The sequence below is a fragment of the Mobula hypostoma genome, chromosome 13 (genome assembly GCF_963921235.1).
Source record: "Mobula hypostoma chromosome 13, sMobHyp1.1, whole genome shotgun sequence".
Classification (NCBI taxonomy): Eukaryota; Metazoa; Chordata; class Chondrichthyes; order Myliobatiformes; family Myliobatidae; genus Mobula; species Mobula hypostoma.
The window spans coordinates 86,485,782-86,509,841 of record NC_086109.1 but is presented as its reverse complement, the minus strand read 5'-3'; the positions used below and the strand labels follow the sequence as shown (position 1 = coordinate 86,509,841).

Genomic DNA, 24,060 nt, shown 5'->3' with positions numbered 1-24,060 from the left:
TGTCAAACAGTTTACTCAAGATCCTCTCTACATCTAAATGCGTGGGAGCCCTAAAACCCAGGGAAGTTTTGGGATGGGCGGGAATTAATTTCAGCCTGTGCTTCCAATCCTCATGCTTTCTGGTCACCATGCAGGAATTGAAATGCATGCCTGCCGTGTTCTGGGTCACTTCCCTCCAAAATCTAGTTGCTTTCCCAGCTGCCACCCTGTATCTGATCACAGCTGGAAGTTCCTGAACACGCACACAGGAACTTGGCTTGATTTGTGCTCAGTAAGTATGATATGTTAATGCTTTATTCAATGAAAAGATGCTGGAATTACCTCTTTTTGGGGACAAGACAAGTCCCCGAAGGAGGAAGATAAACCTATTCACTAAAATCAAAGTAAATTTAGTATCAAGATTATGTATATGTCACAATATACTACCTTAAGATTCATTTTCTTGCAGGAAATTACAGGAAAATAAAGATATTAATAGAATTTATGAAAAACTATATTAAAAAAAAGACGGGTGACAGCCAATGTGCAAAAGAAGACAGATTGTGCAACTAAAAAAATAATACAGAGGACATGAGTTGTAAAGTGTCATTGGAAGTGAGACTGTAGGTTGTGGAATCAGTTCAGCGATGAGTGAAGTTATCCACACTGGTTCAGGAACCTGATGTTTGTAGGGTAATAACTATGCCTGAGTTTGCTGCTGTGGAACTTCAGGGTCCTGTAGCTCCTGCCAGTGGTACCAGTGAGACGAGAGCATGGCCTGGGTGCAGGAGGTCCTTGATGACGGATGTTGCTTTCTTGTGGCAGTGCTCCATATAAGTGTCCTCAGTGGTGGGAGGGGTGTTTGAGCTACACCTGTGATGGACTGGTTTGCTCCCCCGAGTTAAATTAGCACCGTGTCTGATCAGACACGGTCTGCAGCCTTGGCTTCCAAGCCACTGAGTGTGGGATGGAAGTGTGAGTAATGTTTCAGAGGCCTGGACTAGTGATACCCCTTATTGTTTGAAAGCTTGCTAATCATCTCCGAGGTTCTTGTAAGAAAAATGCGCAATGTGTGACTTGCCATATAAACTTCCAGTGATCCATACTTGCACCCACATTCCTTTTGTTAATCTGGCCATGGAAACAGCACGAGACTAGGGGTATGCATGGGAGTGTAGAAGACAGTGGAAAACATAAGAGGGTGGTAGGCATGGGCATTAATGCTGTGCTCAGATGTAACAAAACCTTTCCGTGTTAGCAATAATCTCAGATATATCGTTTGATGTTTATTACTGTTTCATGGCTTTTCAATGGGGTGTGTCCATTATATGAATATTTTACTAATTTTGCTATACACAATGGCAGAGAGTGTGTCACAGAGTTCCTTCGGTAAGGTCATAGCTGTTCTGACTGTGGCCTCCTCTCCTCTCATTGCTAGTTCTTCATTACCCTGGGCTGCTCTACAGAACAAGAATGTCTCTGCCTCAGCCTTGGATCTGCCAAGTGATTGAGTCTCCATGGTTCTCTGGGGTAGGAAATCCCATAGGTTCACTCATCCTGTGAGGAAAGAAATTTCTTTCCATCTCTCCACTGAATGCCCTCTTTGAAACCATAATGCCCAGTTCTGGACCCTCCATGAAGGGCAACATCGTCTAAGCACCTCCCTCACTAAATCCTGTATATTTCAGTAGGTTATCTCTTGCACTTCTAAACTCCAGTGAGTCTAAGCTCAGGCCGGTCAGCCTTTCCACAAGACAGCTTCTTCACCCCAGCGCGTTTCTCCAGAGTCAATTTCAGATTCAAGTTCGCTTATTTATCACATTTATCGAAACGTAGTGAAATGTGCCATTTGCATTAACAACCAACCTAGGATATGCTGGGGGCAGCCCGCGATTGTCGCCACACGTTTCGGCGCTGACATAGCATGCCTGCCACGCTCAGCAGAACAACACAAGCAGTAACAACAAAGCAACGGCAGTTATGCCAGCCCCTTTCCCATCTCTCCCACCCACCCACACGCTCGCTCAAACACACCAACAGTCCTCAGGCCAACTCCTTGTGTCTGTGTTCGGTGTATGTGTAGATCTCTGAAATCAGGAGACTAGAAATGTGACTCATGCACAATTATAGCACGACTGTCACCCAATTTTGAAATAAAGACCAGCGTACTATATGCTTTCCTAATTACTGCTATCTATACACACTAGCTTTTTGTTTCATGAAGAAATCTCTCAGCAGCATTTTGTAATCTGGTGAATTGATTCCCCTTACCTCGTAGTAGAATCACTCATTCTATGTGAGCAACCATTGACAAGGTATTGCAACTGTATTTTATGTCTTTCCAGTTACCAAGTAACACTTATGCTGCTGAGCTAATACAAAGCTAAGTACTCTTATTTCTGTTTCCCAGCCACCTTCCTATTTTAAACAATGTACAGTACTGTGCAAAAGTCTTAGGCACCCGAGCTATATATGTGCCTAAGACTTTTGCACGGTACTGTATGTGTTGCTGGGAATTCAGATAAGTAGTGTCAGAGGAATGAAGTGTTTATGCAGTTTACACACTAGTTGTGTCCCCTTCTTCTCAAGTTTGACACCATTGACATAAAGATGTGTTTCTACTGCATTCAGTTACCAATGTAGTTATAGACTTTGAAGAAGTAATCTTGGATTGTAACAGGAAAGGTCATTGTGAACTGCACTTAGTGGAACTTTAATTAGGTACACCTCGTTAAAATGCAAATATCTCATCAGCCAATCATGTGGCTGCAGCTCAGTGCATAAAAGCAAGTAGACATGGCCAAGAGGTTCAGCTGTTGTTCAGACCAAACATCAGAATGGGAAAGAAATATGATTTAAGTTACTTTGACCATGAATGATTGTTGGTGCCAGAAGGGGTGGTTTGAGTATCTCAGCAACTCGGTCTCTTGGGATTTTTCACACACAACAGTCTCTTGAGTTTACAGAGAATGGTGTGAAAATCAGCAAACATCCAGTTCTGTGGGTGGAAACATCTCGTTAATGAGAGAGGTGAGAGGAGAATGGCCTACTGGTTCAGGCTGACAGGAAGGGCGACAATAATTCAACTACGCATTGCAACAGTGGTCTTCAGAAGAGCATCTCTGAATGCACAACACATCAAACCTTGAAGTGGATGGGTTACACTTAGAAGGCCACAAACGTACACTCAGTGACTACTTTATAAGGTGTAGAATATACCTAACAAAGTGGCCACTGGGTGTGTATCTCAGTGGAATGATGGTAGTAAATTTCTTGGATTAGAATACGGTGCTAAAGCTCACTCTTTTTCCTGTGCCATGTTTAGGATGATTCAGTAAATGCAATTGTCAATGCAATATCTCGTTCTATGGATTTAAAGTTATTTGGATCCCTGAAGCGTATCAGTTTGTACAACAGTTGTTGTCACCCCTGGATTCATGGTAGAACTGTTTTACTTCACAGATAGAAATAATCTTAAATAGGACTTCATCCAAGTCATTTAAAATCCTATTTTAAACAGTGTTTTTGTCTAGTATAATATTCAAACTAAGACCTGTTTTGACATTTTGTTAATAAAATTCTAGTATAATTAAAGTGGTGGGAGGGTGCAGGCCTTATGATGGTCTGTTTATATTGCAGATGTGGGAAGAATATCCAGATGTTTATGGGGTTAGGAGGTCAAACCGCAGCAGACAGGAACCGGCTCGACTTAACGCTGGAGCAGAGGTGAGTAGCAGAGAAAATGAATATTTAAAACCAGGGACTCATCAGGTTAAATTGGTAGCGAAGCCCATAATTATACCCTCACTGTACAGTTACCTCCCTCCCCCACCTCCTCACCCCACCGCAAATAGTCTTTCCATCATTCCTGAAGTTGTTTCGTAAGTTATGCTTCTGTAACGTTCAGATGCATTATCAATAGAGAATGCCATCATAATTGTAGCCATAATCCTCTGTCCTAGCCTTGTATCTCCTTATCACTCAGGTAATGAACTTCATACCTGTTCCACATCCCAAACTTAATTAGGTTTTTTCTCTTTCAGTAGGCTCTTGTTCCTAGAAACCACATCAATTTTTTTTTACCCAAATAGCCATTTTCAGCCCCAGGCTGTGCCTGCTCCAACTATAGTTGGCTTCAATGTTCAAAGGAAATTTATTATCAAAGTACGTATATGTTACCATATACTACCTTGAGATTTGCTTTCTTGCATTTATAGGAAAAAATACTATAAAATTAAGAAAAATGATAGACAAAGACTGATAAACACTGATGTGCAAATAAAATACTGAAAGCATAGGTTATAAGGAGTCCTAGGTACTGTAGAACGTAGCAGATTGAGAGGAGATTTGATAAAAGGATACAAAATTATTTGAGGGATACAGATAGGGTAAATGCAAGCAGGCTTTTTCCACTGAGGTTGGGTGGGACTACAACCAGAGGTCATAGGTTAAGGGTGAACGGTGAAAAGTTTAAGGGGAACATGAGGGGAAACTTCTTCACTTAGAGGGTGGTGAGAGTGTGGAATGAGCTGCCAGTGCAAGTGGTGGCACGTGAACTTGATTTCAACATTTAAGCAAAGTTTGGTTAGGTACGTGGATAGTAGGGGTATGGAGGGATATGGCCCTGTTGCAGGTTGATGGGAGTAGGCAGTTTAAATGGTTTCAGCATGGACTAGAAGAGCTGAAGGGCCTGTTTCTGTGCTGTACTTTTCTATGAGTCCTTGAGAATGAGTCTGTTGATTGTAGAATCAGTTCAGAGTAATGGTGAATGAATTTATCCACACTGGCATGTTGTTTATGCCATTGAAGTTATCAGCTTAACAGGGGTCAGTGACTAACGGTTGGTGGCTGGATGCCTGACTGATCTTTATATCAGCAGCTTGGGCCACAACTCAAAGAGCTGCCACCTCAAAGTTCAATCCTAGCTTTAGGTGCTGTCTGTGTGGAGTTTACACGTTCTCCCTCTGATCATTTGGGTTTCCTTAGGTTTTCATGTTTCCTCTCACATCCCAGGGATGTGCATGTTGATGATTAGCCATAGTAAACTGCTCCTGGTGTGGAGTTGTAAATTGCACCTGGTGTCTGGGTGAGTGGTAGAATCTGGGGGAGATGAGCAGAGTGAGAGGGGAATACAATGTAAGAGAGAAGGGTTAGTTGAAAAATAGATGTTTAATGTTCAGCACACACTCAGAGGGCCAAGGGGCTTATTACTGTACAGTAGTTTTTTTTTAAGAGGAATTAATACCATAGTGGAAATGGGTATTTGATGGTCAGTGCAGTCTCAGTGGGCCAAATGGCCTTTTTCCATGGAACACAGCTTTATGGCTCTCTTTATTACTGGCCTCGCTGAGACCAGTTAACTTAGTACTGATTTTAGGCCTCTGCCAGATAATGTACAATAGATAACACGGTGTAAAGCATTAAACAATTCCACTGACCTGTTTTTCTGTTACCAAAGGAAGCTTGTCCTTAAAAATCTATTTCTGAAACGGATCTGAAAAGGACTTGCATTACTGTGGCAACCTTTATACCGGGGGTCCCAACCTTTTTTATGCCATGGACCCCATGTTGTGAACCCCTTCTTCACAGCTCTTCAGGTTGACCTACAGTCCTTGACAGCTAAGGCCATTTTTGAAATGCAACCAATTAATTAACAGAGGGAATGTGACAAAAAAAAAATCATCCATAGTATCATCTCACAAAGAGCCATAAGATGACAGCCAGGCAGTGCATTTTTGGAGGTGATGCTTGAGGGTTAAGTATTGACCTGAAGGACAGGGAGAACTCCTGCTGCTTTTCAGATGGGAACCTTTTTCATCCTCTGGAGAGGCTGTGCAATGCCCAGCCCAAAAGGTAGTGCTTCTGGCAAAGCCACAGTTACTACTCTGCCCATCAGAATGTCAGCCTAGAATTTAGTGTTGAAGTCACTGGGACTCAGAGAAGCCAACACCTTCATTGCTAAAAACACGGGTTATTCTAGGGCTTGCTCTCCTCCAATTTCAATCCTTCTCCCCCTCCTCCCAACCTTCACCAGCCCGATTCCACTCTCACAGAACCTTCTGGTAAATAAAGCTGGCAAAACATTACCCAAGTGTTTTGTTGACTAGAAATTTGCTCGGTATTAATAGAACATATCCAGGGCAAGGGACTGTGAACTTTGGAATTAAAAAGCCATGTTTTGCTTTGTAATACAGTTCTACTCTGAAGCTTTGCCTTGCTGTGAAATACATGGGACACCAATAACTTTAACACCTTTTACCGAGAAAGGGCACTTTGTCTCGGCAACAGAATGTTTGCAGTCTTTGTGTAGCACCTTCTGCGTCTCAGGATCTTTCGAGGCAATCTGAGACACCACTTGCATCACCCCTAGGGGAGCTTAGGCCGCCAACAGCAGCTGACCAGAGTCCATTGTCCTGGGCTAGTCTTTCAAGTTATCCCCAGGTGTAGCCCGTCTAGGCGAAGATCCTTCCTCTCCCAGGGGTGAGGTCTTTGGAGCTTCTGTTGGTGTTCCTGTAGCTCTGGGTTTTTACGGGATGGGGTTGCTAAGCCCTGTGCCTAAACCCCCTCCTTTCATAGCCGGGCTTGGGACTGTCCATGGTGAAGTTATCTGAGACACCACGTTGCGTTGAAATGCAGTGTCTCTCACACAGGGTACTATACTGCACAAATCTGGTTCTTTTTGCAGTCTCCCCTTCACCGAAGTAGTGGATCGAATTCTTTAAATAATTTTCTGAGAGCTGAACACATTTCATGTTCACCTGATCTGCCTGAATTCAATGACTGAAGAATTTGTTTCCAGTCATGGGGAAGTTGCTTGTTGGTAAAGTTTATTTAAAAAAAAATCTATTGACATGTGAGTGGGGGAGCAAGGATTTAAAAACTTGGCTGGATTTTAAGTTTTATTTTCCAGGAAATGGGAACATGAGTATTCCATGGAATTAGCATTGACTAATTTTTATTATGATGGCTAAACAAATTTCCAACAGTTGTTCTGTGTAGAATAGACCTACACGTACTCCGATACCATCTTGTTGGGTGAACTTAAATGGGTCAAACCTATTTCCCCTTCATAATTTGAACGTCCTAAGTTTTTTAAACCTTCCTCTTGATTATTCCCTTTAATTTGGAGTCCTGCATTCATGGGTGAATCCCATGATCCGTGTCAGTCAGGGAACGGATGAACTAGTGAGCCTGACTGCTTGATAGTCACGTCAGTGAATAGCTGAGGGTCATACAACCCCATAGCACAGGAGTAGGCCCTTTAGTCCATGTAGTCTGTGACGAACTATTATTCTGTCTGCACCTGGATCATAACTCTCCACATTCCTTCCATCCATGTACTTACCCAAATTTGTCTTAAATGCTAAAATCAAATCCGCATCCACACAACCGCTGGCAACTCGTTCCACACTCTCACCACCCTCTGAGTGAAGAAGCTTCCCCTCATGTTCCCCTTAGACTTTTCACCTTTCACCCTTAACCCGTGACATCTAGTTCTAGTCTCACCCAACCTCAGTGGAAAAAGCCCACTTGCATTTACCCCTCATAATTTTGTAAACCTCCATTTTCCCCCTCATTTTCCAATGTTCCAGGGAATAACCTATTCAACCTTTCTCTATAACTCAGATTCTCAAGTCACCAACGTCTTCTACAACTTGAACATAATATCCCAACTCATGTACTCAATATATGATTTGCGGAGGCCATGTGTTAAAAGCTCTCATTACAACCCTACCTAATTGTGACACCGCTTTTGAGGAATTACGGATCTGTATTCCAGGATCCCTCTGTTCAACTGCACTCCTCAGTGCCCTACCATTCCCTGGTCTGTCCTTCAAAGGTGCAACACCTCACACTTGTCTGCATTAAATTCCATCTGCCATTTTTGAGTCCATTTTTCCAGCTAGTTCAGAGTGTATCAGAACTGGGAGGAAAGTGTTTAGAAAGTGGGAGGGAGCCCATATTGGACCAGAAGGCAGAGAGACTCGGGGCAGATAAATGAGTCCTCTCAACACCTGCGATTTATAACTAGCCCTGTTTGGGGTTGGGGGGTGGGGGGAGACTAGTGTATTACGAAAGCTGTTAGCCCTGCTAGAATGCCTGTGCTTTATTGCAAAATGTGGAGTTTGAGAATTCCACTGTGTTGGGTGGGGGCTGGGTCTTGGGCAGTTGTGCCCCTCTTGTCAGGGAGGAGGATTGCAGTGAAACACTCAAGGAATCTTCTTTCTTTTAACTATAGCAGGAGAGCAGCGAAAACTCCGAGAATGAGACTCCAAGGCGGCGAGGAAGGAGGAGAGCCAGCAAGTGAGTGTTCGGAATGAGCTTGTGCTTACAGTCTGTGATTTATTGCAGTGTGCTGTTATATTTACTGTGCTAGAAATCTTGTCTCCAGGCATGGGGCCCATTGGTGATGGGGGGATGGGGTGCGGGTGTGGAATACTTCTTATCTGAAGCAGCAAGGGTCTGTATTGATAAATCCCAGGGCAGGTACTGGAGGCAAGGTCCTTAAGTGCTGCTGAGCGGAGAGATCTTGGGATCCAAGTTCATGGCTCCATGAAAGTGGCTACACAGGTCAATAAGGTGGCTGAAAAGGCTGATGCTTTTATTAGTCAAAGCACTGAGTTCAAAGGTCAAGAGGTTAGGTTGCAACTTTATAAACCGCATGTGGAGTTATTGTTTGCAGTTCTGGTGGTCTCACTATCGGAAGGATGTCGAGGCTTTGTGAGGGCGCAGAAGAAGTTTACCAGGATGCTGTCTGGTTTAGAGGCTGTGTGCTATCGTGAGAGGCTGGATAAACTTGGGTTGTTTCCTTTGGAATGGGGGAGGCTGAGTGGAGATCTGATAGAGGTTTGTAAGATTATGAGAGGCATGGATAGAGTACACAGGGAGTATCTTGTTTCCCAGGGGTGAAATGTCTAAGACCAGAGGGCATGCATTGAAGGCGAGAGGGGGTGGGTTTAGAGGGGATGTGAGGGGCAAGTTTTCTTACTCAGAGAGTGGTGGATGCCTGGAATGTGCTGCCTGGTACGGTGGTAGAGGCAAATACATTAGAGGTTTTTAAGAGACGTTGAGATAGGCACATGAATGTGAGGAAGATGGAGGGATATGGACATTGTGTAGGTAGGAGGCATTAGTGTTTGGGTGTTTTTGATCTCTATCTTATTTGGTTTGGCACAACATTGTGGGCTGAAGGGCCTTTTCCTGTGCTGTACTCTTCTATGTTCTATGTACAATGATTCAGATGAGGTCTCCCCAGATACCCCGTCAACTCTCTCGAGACCGGACTTTGGCTAAATGCTCCCTTTCTTTACGTCTGTGCTCAAATGTAAAGCAAAGGCGCGTTTTCTGACCTCATTGTAAAGAGGTTAATGGATGTGTACCTGACCACTCATTCTCCACAATAGGTAAAGCGCAAGAGCAGATGACGCGGTAGCGTAGCGGCCAGCATAATGCTTCACAGTGCCGGCAATAAGGGTTCAATTCCCAGTGCTGTCTGTAAGGAGTTTGGATGTTCTCCCTATGACTGTGTAGGTTTCCTTCCACAAAAACCTTGTGGCGCATCAGGCGACATTTTCACCCATTTCTGTAGCATTTGACTGTTATTTTACGAGGCCGAGTTGCTAGCTCGACGCTCAACCCCGCACAGGTGGAAAGCGTACAAGGGGCCGGCCAGATTCGGACTCAGGACCATTTGCCTCAAAATCTGGTGATGCAACGTAGAAGAGTACAGCACAGGAAAAGGACCTTCTGCCCACACTGTGGCAACGCTTGCCAGCTGTCCGCAGCACATCCTTGAATTGTGTCGGTCGCTGATGCAGAATGAAGCATTTCACTGTATGGTTCAATGCCCCTGTGACAAATAAAGCCGGCCTTTTTTAAACTTGTACAGCTAAATAATAGCTGCCTCCTTTGAGGCTCCCTGCTGAATACAAAGTTTAACCTAGTATTGCACAGGGGTCTGCTCTGGCATTGTGTGCTTGGCACTGACGGCTGTATAGTAAGGTGCCATGGTAGAGTGGCAGTTAGCATGACGCTATTGCAGCTCAGGGTGTGGGACTTCGGAATTCAGTTCCAGCGTCATCTGTAAGCGGTTTGTATGTTCTCCTCAGCACCCCACGGGGTTTCCTCCAGGTCCTCTGGTTTCCTCCCCCGATGAAGAGTCTTGGCCCGAAATGTCGACTGTACCTCTTCCTAGAGATACTGCCTGACCTGCTGCGTTCACCAGCAACTTTGATGTGTGCCATTTAATAGGTTAATTGGTCATTGTACATTGCTGTGTGATTAGACTAGGGTTAAATAGGTGGCTTACTGGGCAGCACAGCTTGTCGTGTTGGATGGGCCAGTTCTGCTCTGTATTTCGAAGTAGAATTATGCAGGATTGGCCATTATAGGTGAGATCAAAACCTTTCCTCCATCTGTGTTTTTATTTGGAGGTCATGACAGTAAACTGATTCTTAGATAGTTTTCCCAAATCTGGAATAAAGTGGTCTGAACTCCACCTTGGCAGCTGGGGGACTTAAACTGCAATTAACGTTAGCTACGAAGTTGTCGCTGGTCTTTGGGAAAGGAAATACTTCTGGCCTTTATCCTGTCTGACTTGTTTATGCGTTCAGCTCTTGTCTGCCTTCAGCAATCTGTGTCATTACCATGGCAAGGAGGCAGATTCCTGTGAGCTTTCTGAGGAAGGCGTGTCTATTTAAGTAGATTATTTTAACAGCAATGACTGTCTTGTGAATGAATGTTAATGTTGTGCCATGTCAAATGGGTGTTGCGAAATGTTGGGTCAGAGGGAAACAGCTGATTTCCTGCCAACTAGTTAAAATTTTTTGAAATTGGCTCAGTGCTCAGCTGTCTCTCAGTAGGCATGAACAAAGCTCAAGTGAAGTTCTGGATTCACTGCAAAGTTAATCAGTGAAGATTTCTTAAAGAGTCCAGTGTTTCTGCCTGCATCTGGTCCATAGCTCTCCAACTGCAGCATATTCACTTGCCTATCTAAAAACCTCTGTCTGCACCAAGTTCCCTGGCAGTACTTTCCAGGCACTCATCGCTCCCTGTGAAAACTCACCCTGCACTTCCTTTAAACTTATCCTCTTTTACCTTCAGTATTGTTCTTGTACCCACGTCACCCACTTTCCTTGGCAGCTTGTTCCATGTATGTATCTTTTAAATCTTTTTCCTCTCACCTTAAATTTGTCTCTCCCAAGTTTTTGGACTCCTTTTCCTTGTGGTGGGTGGGAGGGGACAAATACTTGTTCATTCGCCCAATTGTGCCCCTCGTTATTTCACACACCCGGATATGATCACTGACACAAGAGATTCTGCAGGTGCCGGAAACCTGGTGCAGCACACACAGCTGGACGATCTTAGCAGAGTAGGCAGCATCTGTTGAGGAGAATAAACAGCTGATGTTTCATCAGTGAAAAGTCTCAGCATGAAACACTGACTGTTTATTCCTCTCCTTGGATGCTGCCTGACCACCTGAGGACCTCTGGCATTTTGTGTGTGTCACTCTGGAAGGGCACCCCTCACTCTCCTGCACTCCACAGAATAAAGCCCAAGATGGCCCTTGTAAGTCAGGCCCTCAACTCCTGCCACTGCTTTTTTTTCTAGTAAATCATCTTTTCCATTGTTTTGTCTCATCTCGTTTTGAGCTAACCACCCTCTTTCGTTGTCGTGGCAGTTGGAAGAACACAAAAGCCGAGATTGAGGAGGATGAAGATGAAGAGGAGAACGAAGAAGAAGGTGATGAGGAGGAGGAAGACGAGGAGGAGGAGGCAACTGGCAGTGCGGAAAGTGAGCCTGTGAGGAAAGTGCGGGCCCGTCGCCCAGTTACCAGAAGGTGAGGGATTGAGGTGGAGGAGGGAGTCATGGTCACTCTTTCTTCTTTGAGAGCGACAATGCCTAACTGCAACTTAAACCTCTCAAGGTCAACTGGTATATAACATAGTTCATGAAAATTTGAAGCAACACACAGGAAGTGCTGGAGGAACTCAACAGGTCAGGCAGCATCAATACAAGCGAATAAACAATGAACGTTTTGGGCCATGGCCCTTCATTAGGACATGAAAACTTCAGAGTGCCTTTTGCTAAATTGGCAGAACTTTCTGTCCGTGGATGGTTAAAAGTTCATGGGTTTCCATTTGTCAGTTGCGGGAATTATCTGTAATTTTTAGAGACTGTAAGACTTAGGAGAAATTAGGCCATTCAGCCCATCGAGTTGGCTCCACCATTTGATCATGGCTGATTTATCTTCTCTCTCAACCCCATTCTCCTGCCTTCTCCCTGTAACCTTTGATGTCCATACTAATCAAGAGCCTATCAGCCTCTGCTTTAAATATACCCTGCTTTGTGATTGGGGCAGAAGTTAGGCCTCTTAAGAATGGGGTACAGACAATTGATTTATTATTGTCACACTTTAGTGAAAAACATAGTTTTGCATGCCGTACATACAGGTCAATTCTTCACATCAGTACGTTGAGGTAGTACGTGGCAAAAGTCAGGTGACGCAGTAGTGTAAGACTACTCCAGCACCGTGACCTGGGTTCAATTCTACCGCTGTCCATAGAGGGTTTTTACCTTCTCGCTGCGACCGTGTGGGTTTTCTCCAGGTGCTCTGGTTTCCTCCCGCACACAGGTTAGTAGGTTAAGTGGTTACATGGGTGTAATTGTGTGATGTGGGCTCTTTGGGCATGTCACCGTGCTATATCTGTGAATAAAAAATAAAAATAATTTCAGTAATGGAATGCAGAACGAAATCTTACAGTTGCAGAGAAAATGCAGTGCAAGCCCACAATAAGATGCAAGGGGTATGGTGAGGACAGAAGTCCATTTTATTGTACGAAAAGGACAATTCAGTTGTCTAATGTAACAGCTGGAGAAGAGGTCCTCCTTGGGGTATGAGCACCTGACTTTCAGACTTTCACATTGTTGTTTGATCATTCTGACTTACGGAGAGTCCGGGTTAACTATTCTCAGGAGTGGAACAAAGTAGCATGCTAGACCTATACTTGCCTTTTTGTCCAGTAGCCAAATTTGCCACCAGCTCTGTTCGACACATCCATTCCTTTCTCTTCCTATGTCTGTGTCTCTGCTTCGTTCTCTCTTCACCACCTACCGGCCTCAATCTCGATCTCAGTTAGGGTGGCACGGCAGCTTAGGGGTTAACACAACCCTTTACAGTAGACGCGACCTGGGTCCGGTTCCTGCCACTGCCTGCCAGAAGTTTGTACGTCTCCCTGGGACTGTGTGGCTTTCCTCCGGGTGCTCAGGTTTCCTCCTGCAGTCCAGAGACATACCGGTTGTCCTGTGATTAGGCAAGGGTTAAATCAGATTGTTGGATGGCACAACTCAAGGAGTTGAAAGGGCCTATTCTGCCCTGTATCTCAATAAAATAAAAAATAATCAGTCTCCTGGTGCCTCTTTATCTTTCACCCCCTCTCTGGGGAAAACACTTTTCTCCAAAGGAGTCCCATAAGTGACAAGAGATGGTGATAACCTGACACTGCAGTGGGTTTGTTCCATCTGGGGAGCATGGATGGATGTGATTGACCCAGGGGTCTCATTTGTTGGTAAGCTGCATGAGTGGAGTTCCCTGCTCTGAGGTGGGACTGATCCCTCACTTGTCCTTTTCCCAGAGCTATGCCAAAGAGCCGAGGCAAGAGGCAAAACACGCGGAGGGGAAAGAAGAGGCGGCGGGATTCTTCTGATGAAGATGACGATGATGATGATGCTCCGAAGCGACAAACGCGCAAGTGTGTGACCAAAAATGTGAGGTTAGTAGAGTCTTGAGCTGGCAGACTCTCGCTTCATCGGAGTCGAATACACAGTCAGATTTTTCAGGCTGGGTTCTTGGAGAATAACTTCTGATCTATCATGGTAGAATGATCAATAATGAAAATTGCATATAAACTTTTAAAGTGGGAAAATGTCATGAAGCACTTCACAATTCTATCATGTACAGCTGATACCAGGCCTCACAGAGTTATGAAGGCATCTGACCAGACTTGTAAAAAGAGTTGAATGCCTCGACATGCGTAGAAAAAGTAGGAGTGCCAGAGAAGTTTTATAATGGATTTCCACATCGGACATAGTTGGAGAGGTAAAATTAGGGGCTGCTCAGTAGTTCAGAATCGGAGGAGCAAAGGTACACCTTCTTCAGGCTGCAGGAGATTACAGGAATAAAGGATCAATGGTTTATTATTGTACACCGCCATCCAGACAAATCATTCTATATGCAACTTTATTGAGGTAGTACAAAAGGAAAAGCAAACATGTCGAATGTACAGTAGTTCAGTGTTTTAATGTTACAGTAACAGAGAAAGTGACATGCAGGTGAAGTGCAATGGCCATCACAAGATAGAGTTAAAAGTGGGCCATTCAAGAGTCTTATTGCAAGAGGATAGAAGCTGTTCTTGAGCCTCATGGTATATATTCTCAAATTTTTGTATCTTCTGCCTGAAGTGAGGTGGAGGGGGGGGGGAAGAGAAGAGAGAATAACTGGCTGTTTTCCCAGGAGAATTGAAATCAGGAGTATAATTTTACAATCAACGTGCTAAGTGACTGAGAGGCAATGTGTGTCTAACATTGGATGGGCGGTACTAGGTAGGACACAGGCAGCTATGGAATCTATAATGATCTCAGCTGCAGAAGGTCAAAGAATTTTATTGTAATGACCTTCCATCAGAACTGGTAGATGTGATTGACAAAGGCACGTTGGAAGATGCTGTGAAGCTGGGGAGGAGAATGGAGAACCAAAGGATGGTCTGTGATAGGTTGGAAAACTGGAGGGATTAATTGCCCTGAGATATAATGGTACAAGTCTGGTTGTGTTATGTTCTACATGCTGATTGGTGTCCCAATTCTAATTGTTGTTCAGTTAAGGCTGATTTATACTGTGTGTACTAGCTTACGCCATAGCCTGTGCAAGTGGGCTACGCCGTTGTGAGCATTTATACTTGTGTGTTGGTGTGTCTACGTCACTCTGCTATTCACCACCAAAACGCTAGTTGGCGGTGGGGTTTCTGTGCCCCTGTGTTGAGTTTCTTTGTGTTGAAACTCAACACGAAGAAACTCAAAACTTCAAACAATGGCGACTGAAACTGAAGGAGGGTGAATTTTCTGTGCTTGTCCGGCCACTGAGAGACATGGACGAGGAAATGCATTTCAAATATTTTTGGATGTCGGCAGGTAGATTTGACGATTTGGTTCATCGTCTCCAACCATTTATTCCGCATCAGTGTACTCGCAGTACACTCAGAGACTGGCAATCACCATTCGAGTTTTAGCTTCAGGTGGAAGTCAACAGACTGTAGCAGCTAGCCACAAACTGGCGTCAAGCACAGGGTCCTCCATAATTTCGGAGGTCTGTAAAGCTTTATGGAAAGCATTGCAGCCAGAGTTCCTTCCCAGTCCTTCATTCGCCTAGTGGGAAGCGATTGCAGCGTAGGAGGAAATGTGATGCTACCAAGCAGACCAATCACAGTTGTCTCAGTCTGCGTTGCCACGACGCATAGTTAGATTTTGGGAGAGGTGCGTGTTGGGCTACGGTGTAGAGTACAACGTAGGCTACGCGGCTATGGCGTACATTTGACGCACAAGTATAAATCAGCCTTTGGGGGCAGCACGATAGCGTAGTGGTTAACATAATGCTATTACAGTGCTGCTGACCCGGGTGTGTTTCCCGCCACTGTCTCTACGGAATTTGTGCATTCTTCCCATGACTATGTGTGTTTCCTCCTGGTGCTCTGGTTTCCTCCCACATTCCAGAAGTCATGCAGATTAGTAGGTTAATTGGCCACATGGATGTAATTGGGTCATGTGTGCTTTTTGGACTGGAAGGGCTGTATCTCTAAATTTAAAAAGAAATTAAATAACTTAAAAATAGGCCATTTTTCTCTGTTACTGGAAAGCAAGAGCAGTGAGACCTGATTAGATTTGGAATGGGTTAGTTTGTAGGCTCGGGGCAGTGGAAGATAGCTCTGTAATGCAAGTGTCATTGTGTTTGCAGTTATAAAGAAGATGATGATTTTGAGACTGATTCAGATGATCTCATCGAAGTTACAGGAGAGCCAGCAATGGAAGAGAACGACGACAGTGAAACAATTGAGAAAGTGATAGACTCCCGCATTGGGAAAAAAGGAGGTGAGGTGAATCCTTTTGCTGGAAAGAGCAGTGTGTGCTTTTGTATTCCATGTTCTAGCCTGTGCATACAGCAGCCGCTGGTCATGAATCGGACATGGTTCCCCTGTTTGCACAAGTGGAATAAAAGAATTGCCTTCAGATCTTCCAAGTCATCAGGGAGTGGGAATTTCCCCCTCTCCAACACGTAATACAAATGCCAGCAATTGGGAAACTCCACAAGTCGAAACCAGGAAGGGAGAGAGATTGTTGGTTGGTCCATAATGAGCCCCACAGGAGACATTAGCTTTTTCTTTCTGAAAGGCAGCAAGTGCTGGTTTTATTCTAACACTGTGGTAACTTGGGAAGAGTCTTCCTCCAGGGAAATGTCCTCTTGCTTTTCCCATATTCCCTTCCCTCCATAGCCCCTCGCTATCTCTTGCTCTGGGAGACCCTCTCCTTGTTGCTCCCAATTCTGTGCCCTCCCACCTCATGTCTCGTGTTCCCTCTCGCCTGCTTTGCTCTCTGCCTTGTCCTTAACACAAGTCCCTTGAAGGGCTTGTCAGGGTCAATCCTGATGACTTGTTTCCTATAGCAAGAGAGTGGAACTTGGAATAAAGATATTCATCACACAAGGCCTTGTAAACCTTTGGCATTCCCAAAACAGGACGTTTGGTTGCTGAGTATGCTCATAGAGGAGATTGAGAAGATTTTGGATATTAAAGCGATTAGATGAAAAACTGGATATAGTCAACGGGTCATTCGGCTTTCCTGGTGTGAGGAGCAGTTAGGGTTAATGGTTGATGACCACCTTCACATTTGGGGGGGATTTGGGGATTAAGCAGTCATGTGGATGAGACCTGGGGTGAACTGAGATCCTTACCGAATGGCGGAGCGGACTCAAGGGTCCTTCAGACATTCTTCCACATGTATCTGTGCCCATCTTCCTCAGTCTTCCTTCACTCATCCCTATCTTGTCCGCCCTCACCATTCATCTTCCCTAGCTCTTGTGCAAATGTAGTTGTGGACTTTGTGCAAATGTAGTTGCCTCTCCTTGTTTGGCATCACTTAAGGGCTGAGCGGTCAGGTAGCATCCCTGAAGGGAAATGGACAAGCTGAAATGTTGGGTTGAGACCCTTCATTTGGACTGTAGCTCCTCCAACTGTTTTGTTTCTTTGCTCCAGGTTCTAGTCTCTCTGTCGTGTCTCCTATCTTGAGCTAAGCCTGAAGTGAGCTGACTTCTGTGTTGAGGTCACATTGGGTGTTTATTGAGACTGGAAGTCTGTGGTGGGGTGGGTCTGTGAGATGACCGCCTGTATTGAGGTCACTTTCGGTGTTTATTGAGACTGAATGTCGGTGGTGGGGTGGGGTTGTTCCCTTCTGGCCCAGCTTATTACTTTATCTGCATTTTCCGTCCTTGTTGTTTGATCCTCACACAATTGAACAACATGTTTGAGGTTAGTTTTGTTTACATTGATAGTTTGACCGTAAGATTTGGGAGAACTAGGTCATTCCGCCCTTTGCATCTGCTCAGCCATTCATTCATGGCTGATTATTTTTCCTACTCTATTGTCCTGAATTCCCATAACCCTTAACACTTTCACCAATCAAGAAGCTATCAGATTCTGCCTTAAAAGAACCCCCAGTGATTTGGCCTCCACAACCCACTGTCGCAATGAATTCCACAGTTTCAACCCTCAATCTTGGCTGCAGAAAATCTTCCTCTTGTCCCTTCATTCTGAAGCCGTGCCCTCAAATTCTAGACTCTCCTACTAATGGAAGCATGCTTTCCAGGTGCACTGTATCCGGGCCCTTCAGTATTTGGTAAGTTTCAATGACAATTCCCCCAGCCTTCTGAATTCCATTGAGTAGAGCCCCAGAGGATTCAAATGCTCTTCTTACATTAAACCTTTCATTCCCAGGGTCATCCTTCAGAGCCTCCTCAGGATCCTCTCCAAGACCAGCCTGGCCCAAAATTGCTCTCAGTATTCCAAATGTTGGCGGTCCAACACCTTATCTTTGCTTTAGGGTTCTAGTCCACTCGCAGTAAATGCTGACATTGTATTTACCTTCCTTACTCCGGACTCAACCTGCGAGGTAGCCTTAAGAAGTTGGCTTTCAGGTCATCACACTTGGATTGATTTTGAATTGGCTGCTGTTGTTTCAGGTACCTGAGAAGAATTGTCCTGACCTTGATCTCCAGTTAAAATAATGCACTGTGGTGGAGCCATCTGTCCGGTAGCTGGTGTGATGATGGGCTGGTTGACAGAGCTCGTGATTCCGCATTGGTTTTATATCTTTATTCCTCCCCATCGACAGCTGTTGGAGCACGGACCACGGTCTACGCTGTGGAGGCCGATGGGAATCCAGGTGCAGACTTCGACCCAGAGAAGGATGAGTCAGAGCTGCAGTACCTGATCAAATGGAAAGGCTGGTCGTACATCCACAACACCTGGGAGAGTGAGGAGTCGCTGAAACAACAGAAAGTGAAGGGCTTGAAGAAACTGGAGAACTTCATCAAAAAGGAAGAGGAGATTAACCAGTGGTAATGGATGGTCTGTTACTAGTCTTGTACTCGGTATTGACTGCAAGAGTTGGGATGTTATGTTGAAGTTGTGTAAGATGTTGGTGATGCCATATTTAGTTCTGGTCACTTACCTACAGGAAAAATACCTTTCAAGATTGAAAGTGTGCAGAGAAAATTTACAAGCATATTGCCGGGACTTGTGGAACTGCGTTACAGTGAAAGATTGAATAGGTTAGGAGTTTATTCCCTAAACTGTAGGATAATGAGGGGAGATTGAGAAAAGGTATACAAAATTATGAGGTGTTTAGATAGGGTAAATGCAAGCAGGCATTTTCCACTGAGTTTGGGTGACACTAGAAGCAGAGGTCATGGGTTCAGGGTGAAAGGTTCAGGTTTAAGGGGAAAATTCTTCACTCAGAGAATGGTGAGAGTGTGGAACGAGCTGCCAGCGGAAGAGATGGACACGGGTTCAGTCTCAGCATTTAAGAGAAGTTTGGATAGGTACACGGATGGCAGGGGTGTTGAGGGCAATTAGTGGTCATATCACTACACCTGAAGGTTACCTCTGAATTATTTAAGAGAAGTTGGGATAGGGGGGGCTTCTTCACACAGAGAGTGGTGGGAGTATGGAATGAGCTGCCAGACAAGGTGGTAAATGCGGGTTCTTTTTTAACATTTAAGAATAAATTGGACAGATACATGGATGGGAGGTGTATGGAGGGATATGGTCTGTGTGCAGGTCAGTGGGACTAGGCAGAAAATGGTTTGGCACAGCCAAGAAGGGCCAAAGGGCCTGTTTCTGTGCTGTAGTTTCTGTGGTTCTATGGTTCTATGGATGTAGGAAGGATTTGGAGGGATGTGTTCCAGGACTAGGTAGATGGGACTGGTCTAGTTGATATGGGCTAGTTTCTGTGCTACAGTAATTTATGACTCTTATTTTAACCCCACAGGCTGGCCAAAGCTTCCCCAGAAGATGTCGAGTACTACAACTGTCAGCAGGAAATGACTCACGAACTCAATAAACAATACCAGATTGTGGAGAGAGTGATTGGTAAGAACAGGCCAACAGGTTTTCACTCTGTGAAACGAAAGCTTATGGTTACATTGCATATGTGTGTTTCTGTGATCTGTTGAGAAAGGGAAGGTAGAAATGTGTTTCATGTTAATGCTGAAATAAATATTAAGAGGTTAAGCATGATCTGAGCCTTAAAATGGGGGGGATCTCTGTTGAGACGTAGGAGACTGGCTGCTGCTGGAATCTGAAGTAAAAACTGCTGCCAGAGGAACTCAGGTCAGTCAGCGTCTGTGGAGGGAAATAGACAGTTGACATTTGGGTCAAGATCCTTTATTTGGATTTGAATGTTATGACTTTGAGTATTATAATTGGCTTCTGTTGATTATCTAATGAGCTATAAGGACCATTAAGCTGTTAGATTAGGTTGGTATCCTTTAATCAATGGTCATATCGTATTGCACCTGAAGCTTGCCTGTGAACTATTCAAGATAAGTTTGGATTGGTACATGGGAACGGTTTGGAGAGATGTCGCCCGGGTGTAGGTAGACGGGACTGGGCAGAAGATCAGGTCACTTTTGTTTGTAGGGATGCTAGGTCAGAGTTGGGCCTGGTTTATTACTCTGTTCTTTGAGACTGTAGTAGGAACTGTTATAACGGTGATAAAAAAAATATGCAAAGCTTGTTTGGGATGTTACAGAGATAAGGTAAAACTTTATTTATCCTGAAGGAAAATATTGTTGCAAGGTTACTCAGAAGTAAATGTAAGCGTTGAAGTATGAAAAAGAATACAAGATGTGCATTAAAAAGTATCAGTGCAAAATGCAGTTGTGCAATGAAACCATATACTTATGTACTTGAGGAGGAGTTGTAGAGTCTTATAGCCACAGGGAGAAAGGATCTCCTGAGGTGTCCAGTGGTGCACCTCGGTGTAATCAGTCTGTTACTAAAGGTGTTTGTCCATTTTGTCATGGAGAGGGTGAGAGGGATTGTCCATAATGCTCTGTAACTTCCGCAGCATCCTCCTATCAGACACAACCACCAGGGAATCCAGTTCCACCCCCAGAACAGAACCAGGCTTCCTGACCAGCTTATCGATCTTCTTGGCGTCAGGTGCTGTCGCCCTGCTGCCCCAACAGAGTGCTGACCACCACTGAGTTGTAGAACATCTGCAGCTGTTGAATGACCGGAGCCTCTTCAGGAAGTACAGTCAGCTCTGTCCCTTCTTGTACAGAGCCCCTTTATTTTTAGTCCTGTCCAGTTTATTGTCCAGGAGGGTTCTTTCTTTTTAAATCTTTTTACTGAATAAGTATACAAAAAGGTAAGCCATATAGACACTAATACATTGTTAGAATATGATAAAATTACAGAAGATATTAATGCAAAAAAAATACTACAAACAATGTAATTTAAACATAACGTACCAAGGTAACATAATAGTATACTAATTTTATATATATATCAATAGAGAAAAGGAAAAAAAACCCCCCAAAAAAACCCACCGTGCAACTAACTAAAAGCAAAGCAAAGCAATGGGCTAACTTGAAACCAAACAGAGTTAAACTTAAAATCACGTCCTCAATCCCAACTTCCATTAAAAACAGTAAAAAAAACAAGAAGGGTATATATTACATTAAATGAAAATATTGAATAAAAGATCTCCAAGTCTGTTCAAATTTAAATGAGGAGTCATAAAGATTGCTTCTAATTTTCTCCAAATTCAAGCATAATATCATCTGAGAAAACCAAAAAAAGGTAGTTGGAGCATTAAGCTCTTTCCAATGTTGTAAGATGCATCTTTTCGCCATTAAAGTAAGAAATACAATCATTCTACGGGCTGAAGGGGAAAGATTACTGGAAATTTTAGGTAGTCCAAAGATAGCAGTAATAGGGTGAGGAGAGATATCTATATTCAATACCTTGGAGATAATATTAAAAATGTCTCTCCAAAAAGTTTCCAGAGTAGGGCAAGACCAAAACATATGAGTTAAAGAGGCTATCTGCTCCGGACATCTATCACCAAAAGGATTAATATAAGAATAAAAGCGCGCTAACTTATCTTTGGACATATGAGCTCTATGAACAACTTTAAATTGAATTAGGGAATGTTTAGCACAGATAGAGGAAGTATTGACTAATTGTAAAATCTGCCCCCAGTCATCCACAGAAATGGTAAACCCCAATTCCTGTTCCCAATCTACCCTAATCTTATCAAATGGAGCTTTCCTAAGTTTCATAATAATACTATAAATCATAGCCGATGCACCTTTCTGACATGGATTAAGGTTGATTATAGTATCTAAAATGTATGTAGGAGGAAGCATTGGAAAGGAAGAAAGTATAGTACTTAGGAAATTTCTAACTTGTAGATATCTAAAAAAATGTATTCTTGATAAGTTATATTTATTAGATAATTGTTCAAAAGACATAAGGGAACCATCTAAAAATAAATCCAAAAACCGTGAAATACCCTTAGTCTTCCAAATTTGAAAAGCACGATCCGTAAAAGAGGGAGGAAAAAATATGTTACCTAAAATAGGAATCGCTAACCCAAATTGATTAAGATCAAAAAATTTTCTGAATTGAAACCAAATACGTAAGTATATTTAACTGTCGGGTTAGACACCTGTTTAAGGCGTTTCAAATCAAAAGGAAGAGAGGAACCTAAAATAGAACCAAGTGTAAAACCCTGAACAGATTGTAATTCCAATGCTACCCATTTAGGAATGGATAGTATATCCTGGTCAAGTAACCAGAATTTCATATGTCGAATATTAATTGCCCAATAATAAAATCTAAAGTTAGGTAATGCTAAGCCTCCATCTCTCTTAGCTTTCTGTAAATGTATTTTACCCAGTCTCGGGTTTTTATTCTGCCAAATAAATGAAGAAATTTTAGAGTCAACTTTGTCAAAAAAAGGTTTTGGAACAAAGATTGGTAATGCCTGAAATATATATAAAAATTTTGGCAAAAAAAAATCTTAACTGCATTAATACGACCAATCAAAGTTAAATATAAAGGAAACCATTTAGATGAAAGTTGAATAATATGGTCTATTAATGGTAGTCCAGGAGGGTTCTGAGTTATTTGTATTCCTGGGTGACTTCCACATTTGTTCCCTTGATGGAGATGGGAATACAGGGTGTATTCACCTTCCTGAAGTCCTCCACCAACTCCTTTGTCTTAGTATTGAAGGGAAATTCCATTTTGTCATATGTTCCCTGTCGTATGACCGCAGCTTTCTGTGAAACAACTGAAGAAATTGAGAAATAGAAGCAGAAGTTGGCCATTCAGCTCCTGGAGAATGCTCCACCATTCAGTAAGTTCATGGCAGATCTCCCAGCAGAGTGCCACCTTCCTGCGCTATCCCCATATCCCTTGATCCCTCTTGGGTCGAGAATTACAATGATTCACCACGCTCTGGGTGAATAATTTACTTGTCCCCTCTTTACTTGGGAGACAGATACATAGTCTATAGAAGTGCAACAAAGTAGCATCAACTTCATCAACCCTGTACAGATTGCAGAGGAGGAGGTGTGCTACCCTGAAGCAAATCAGGGTGAATCAATCAACAGGTGTTCCCTCAGACCCTACGGGAGGCAAGTGCAGAAATTGCCAGGGCCCTATCAGAGATACTTAAAACACTTTAGCACCAGCAGAGGTACCAGAGGATTTAAGAAAAAAAAAAGTCTGTAAATCGAAACCATGAAATTAGAGGCAGGTGAGTCTGACATCAGTTGTGGGAAGGTTATTAAAGGTATTCTAGGGGACTGGTTATGTCAGTATTTGGATGGACATGGACTGATAAAGGATCGTCGTCATGGCTTCGTGCATGGTAGGTCAGCTCTAACCAACCTTAAAGAATTCTTGATTAAGTTACCAGGAAATTGGATGAATATAAGGCAGTGGATGTTGTGTACATAGACTTTAGTAAGGCATTTGACAAGGTCCCAGATGGGTGGCTGGTTAAGAAGGTCCAGTCGCTCACATTCGGGATGAGGTAGCAAAGTGGATTAGACACTGGCTTTGTGGGAGAAGCCAGAGAATGATAGTAGATGGTTGCCTCTGGCTGGAGGCCTGTGACTAGTGGTGTGCTGCAGGGATCGATGCTGGGTCCTTTGTTGTTTGTCATCTGTATCAATGATCTGGATGATAATGTGGTTAACTGGATCAGCAAATTGTGTGTGACACCAAGATTGGGGGTGTGATGGACAGTGAGGAAGGCTGTCATGGCTTGCAGAGGAATCTGCATCAGTGGAAAAATGGCAGATGGAATTAATTACAGACAAATGCAAGGTTTTGCATTTCAGTAGGACCAGTCAGGTTTCACACTGTGAATGTTAGGGCACTGAGGAGTGTAGTAGAACAGAAGGACCTGGGGATACAGGTACGTAATTCGTTGAAAGAGGTGTCATAGGTAGATAGG

The 24,060-nt window shown here is 43.6% G+C and overlaps 1 protein-coding gene across 6 annotated transcripts in view; it reads left to right on the top strand.

The window, feature by feature from the left end:
• chd2 (chromodomain helicase DNA binding protein 2) overlaps positions 1-24,060 on the top strand; it is a 132,250-nt gene that overhangs the window by 29,640 nt on the left and 78,550 nt on the right. For 4 of the 6 annotated variants that reach the window (XM_063066114.1, XM_063066113.1, XM_063066112.1 and 1 more), the window contains exons 4-10: positions 3,619-3,705; positions 8,219-8,283; positions 11,660-11,818; positions 13,614-13,751; positions 15,986-16,119; positions 18,415-18,640; positions 19,573-19,673. In XM_063066114.1, the coding sequence (XP_062922184.1) occupies positions 3,619-3,705; positions 8,219-8,283; positions 11,660-11,818; positions 13,614-13,751; positions 15,986-16,119; positions 18,415-18,640; positions 19,573-19,673 (910 nt within the window). The remainder of the gene's footprint in view (positions 1-3,618; positions 3,706-8,218; positions 8,284-11,659; positions 11,819-13,613; positions 13,752-15,985; positions 16,120-18,414; positions 18,641-19,572; positions 19,674-24,060) is intronic. The other 2 variants (XM_063066111.1, XM_063066115.1) reach the window with 2 other exon arrangements.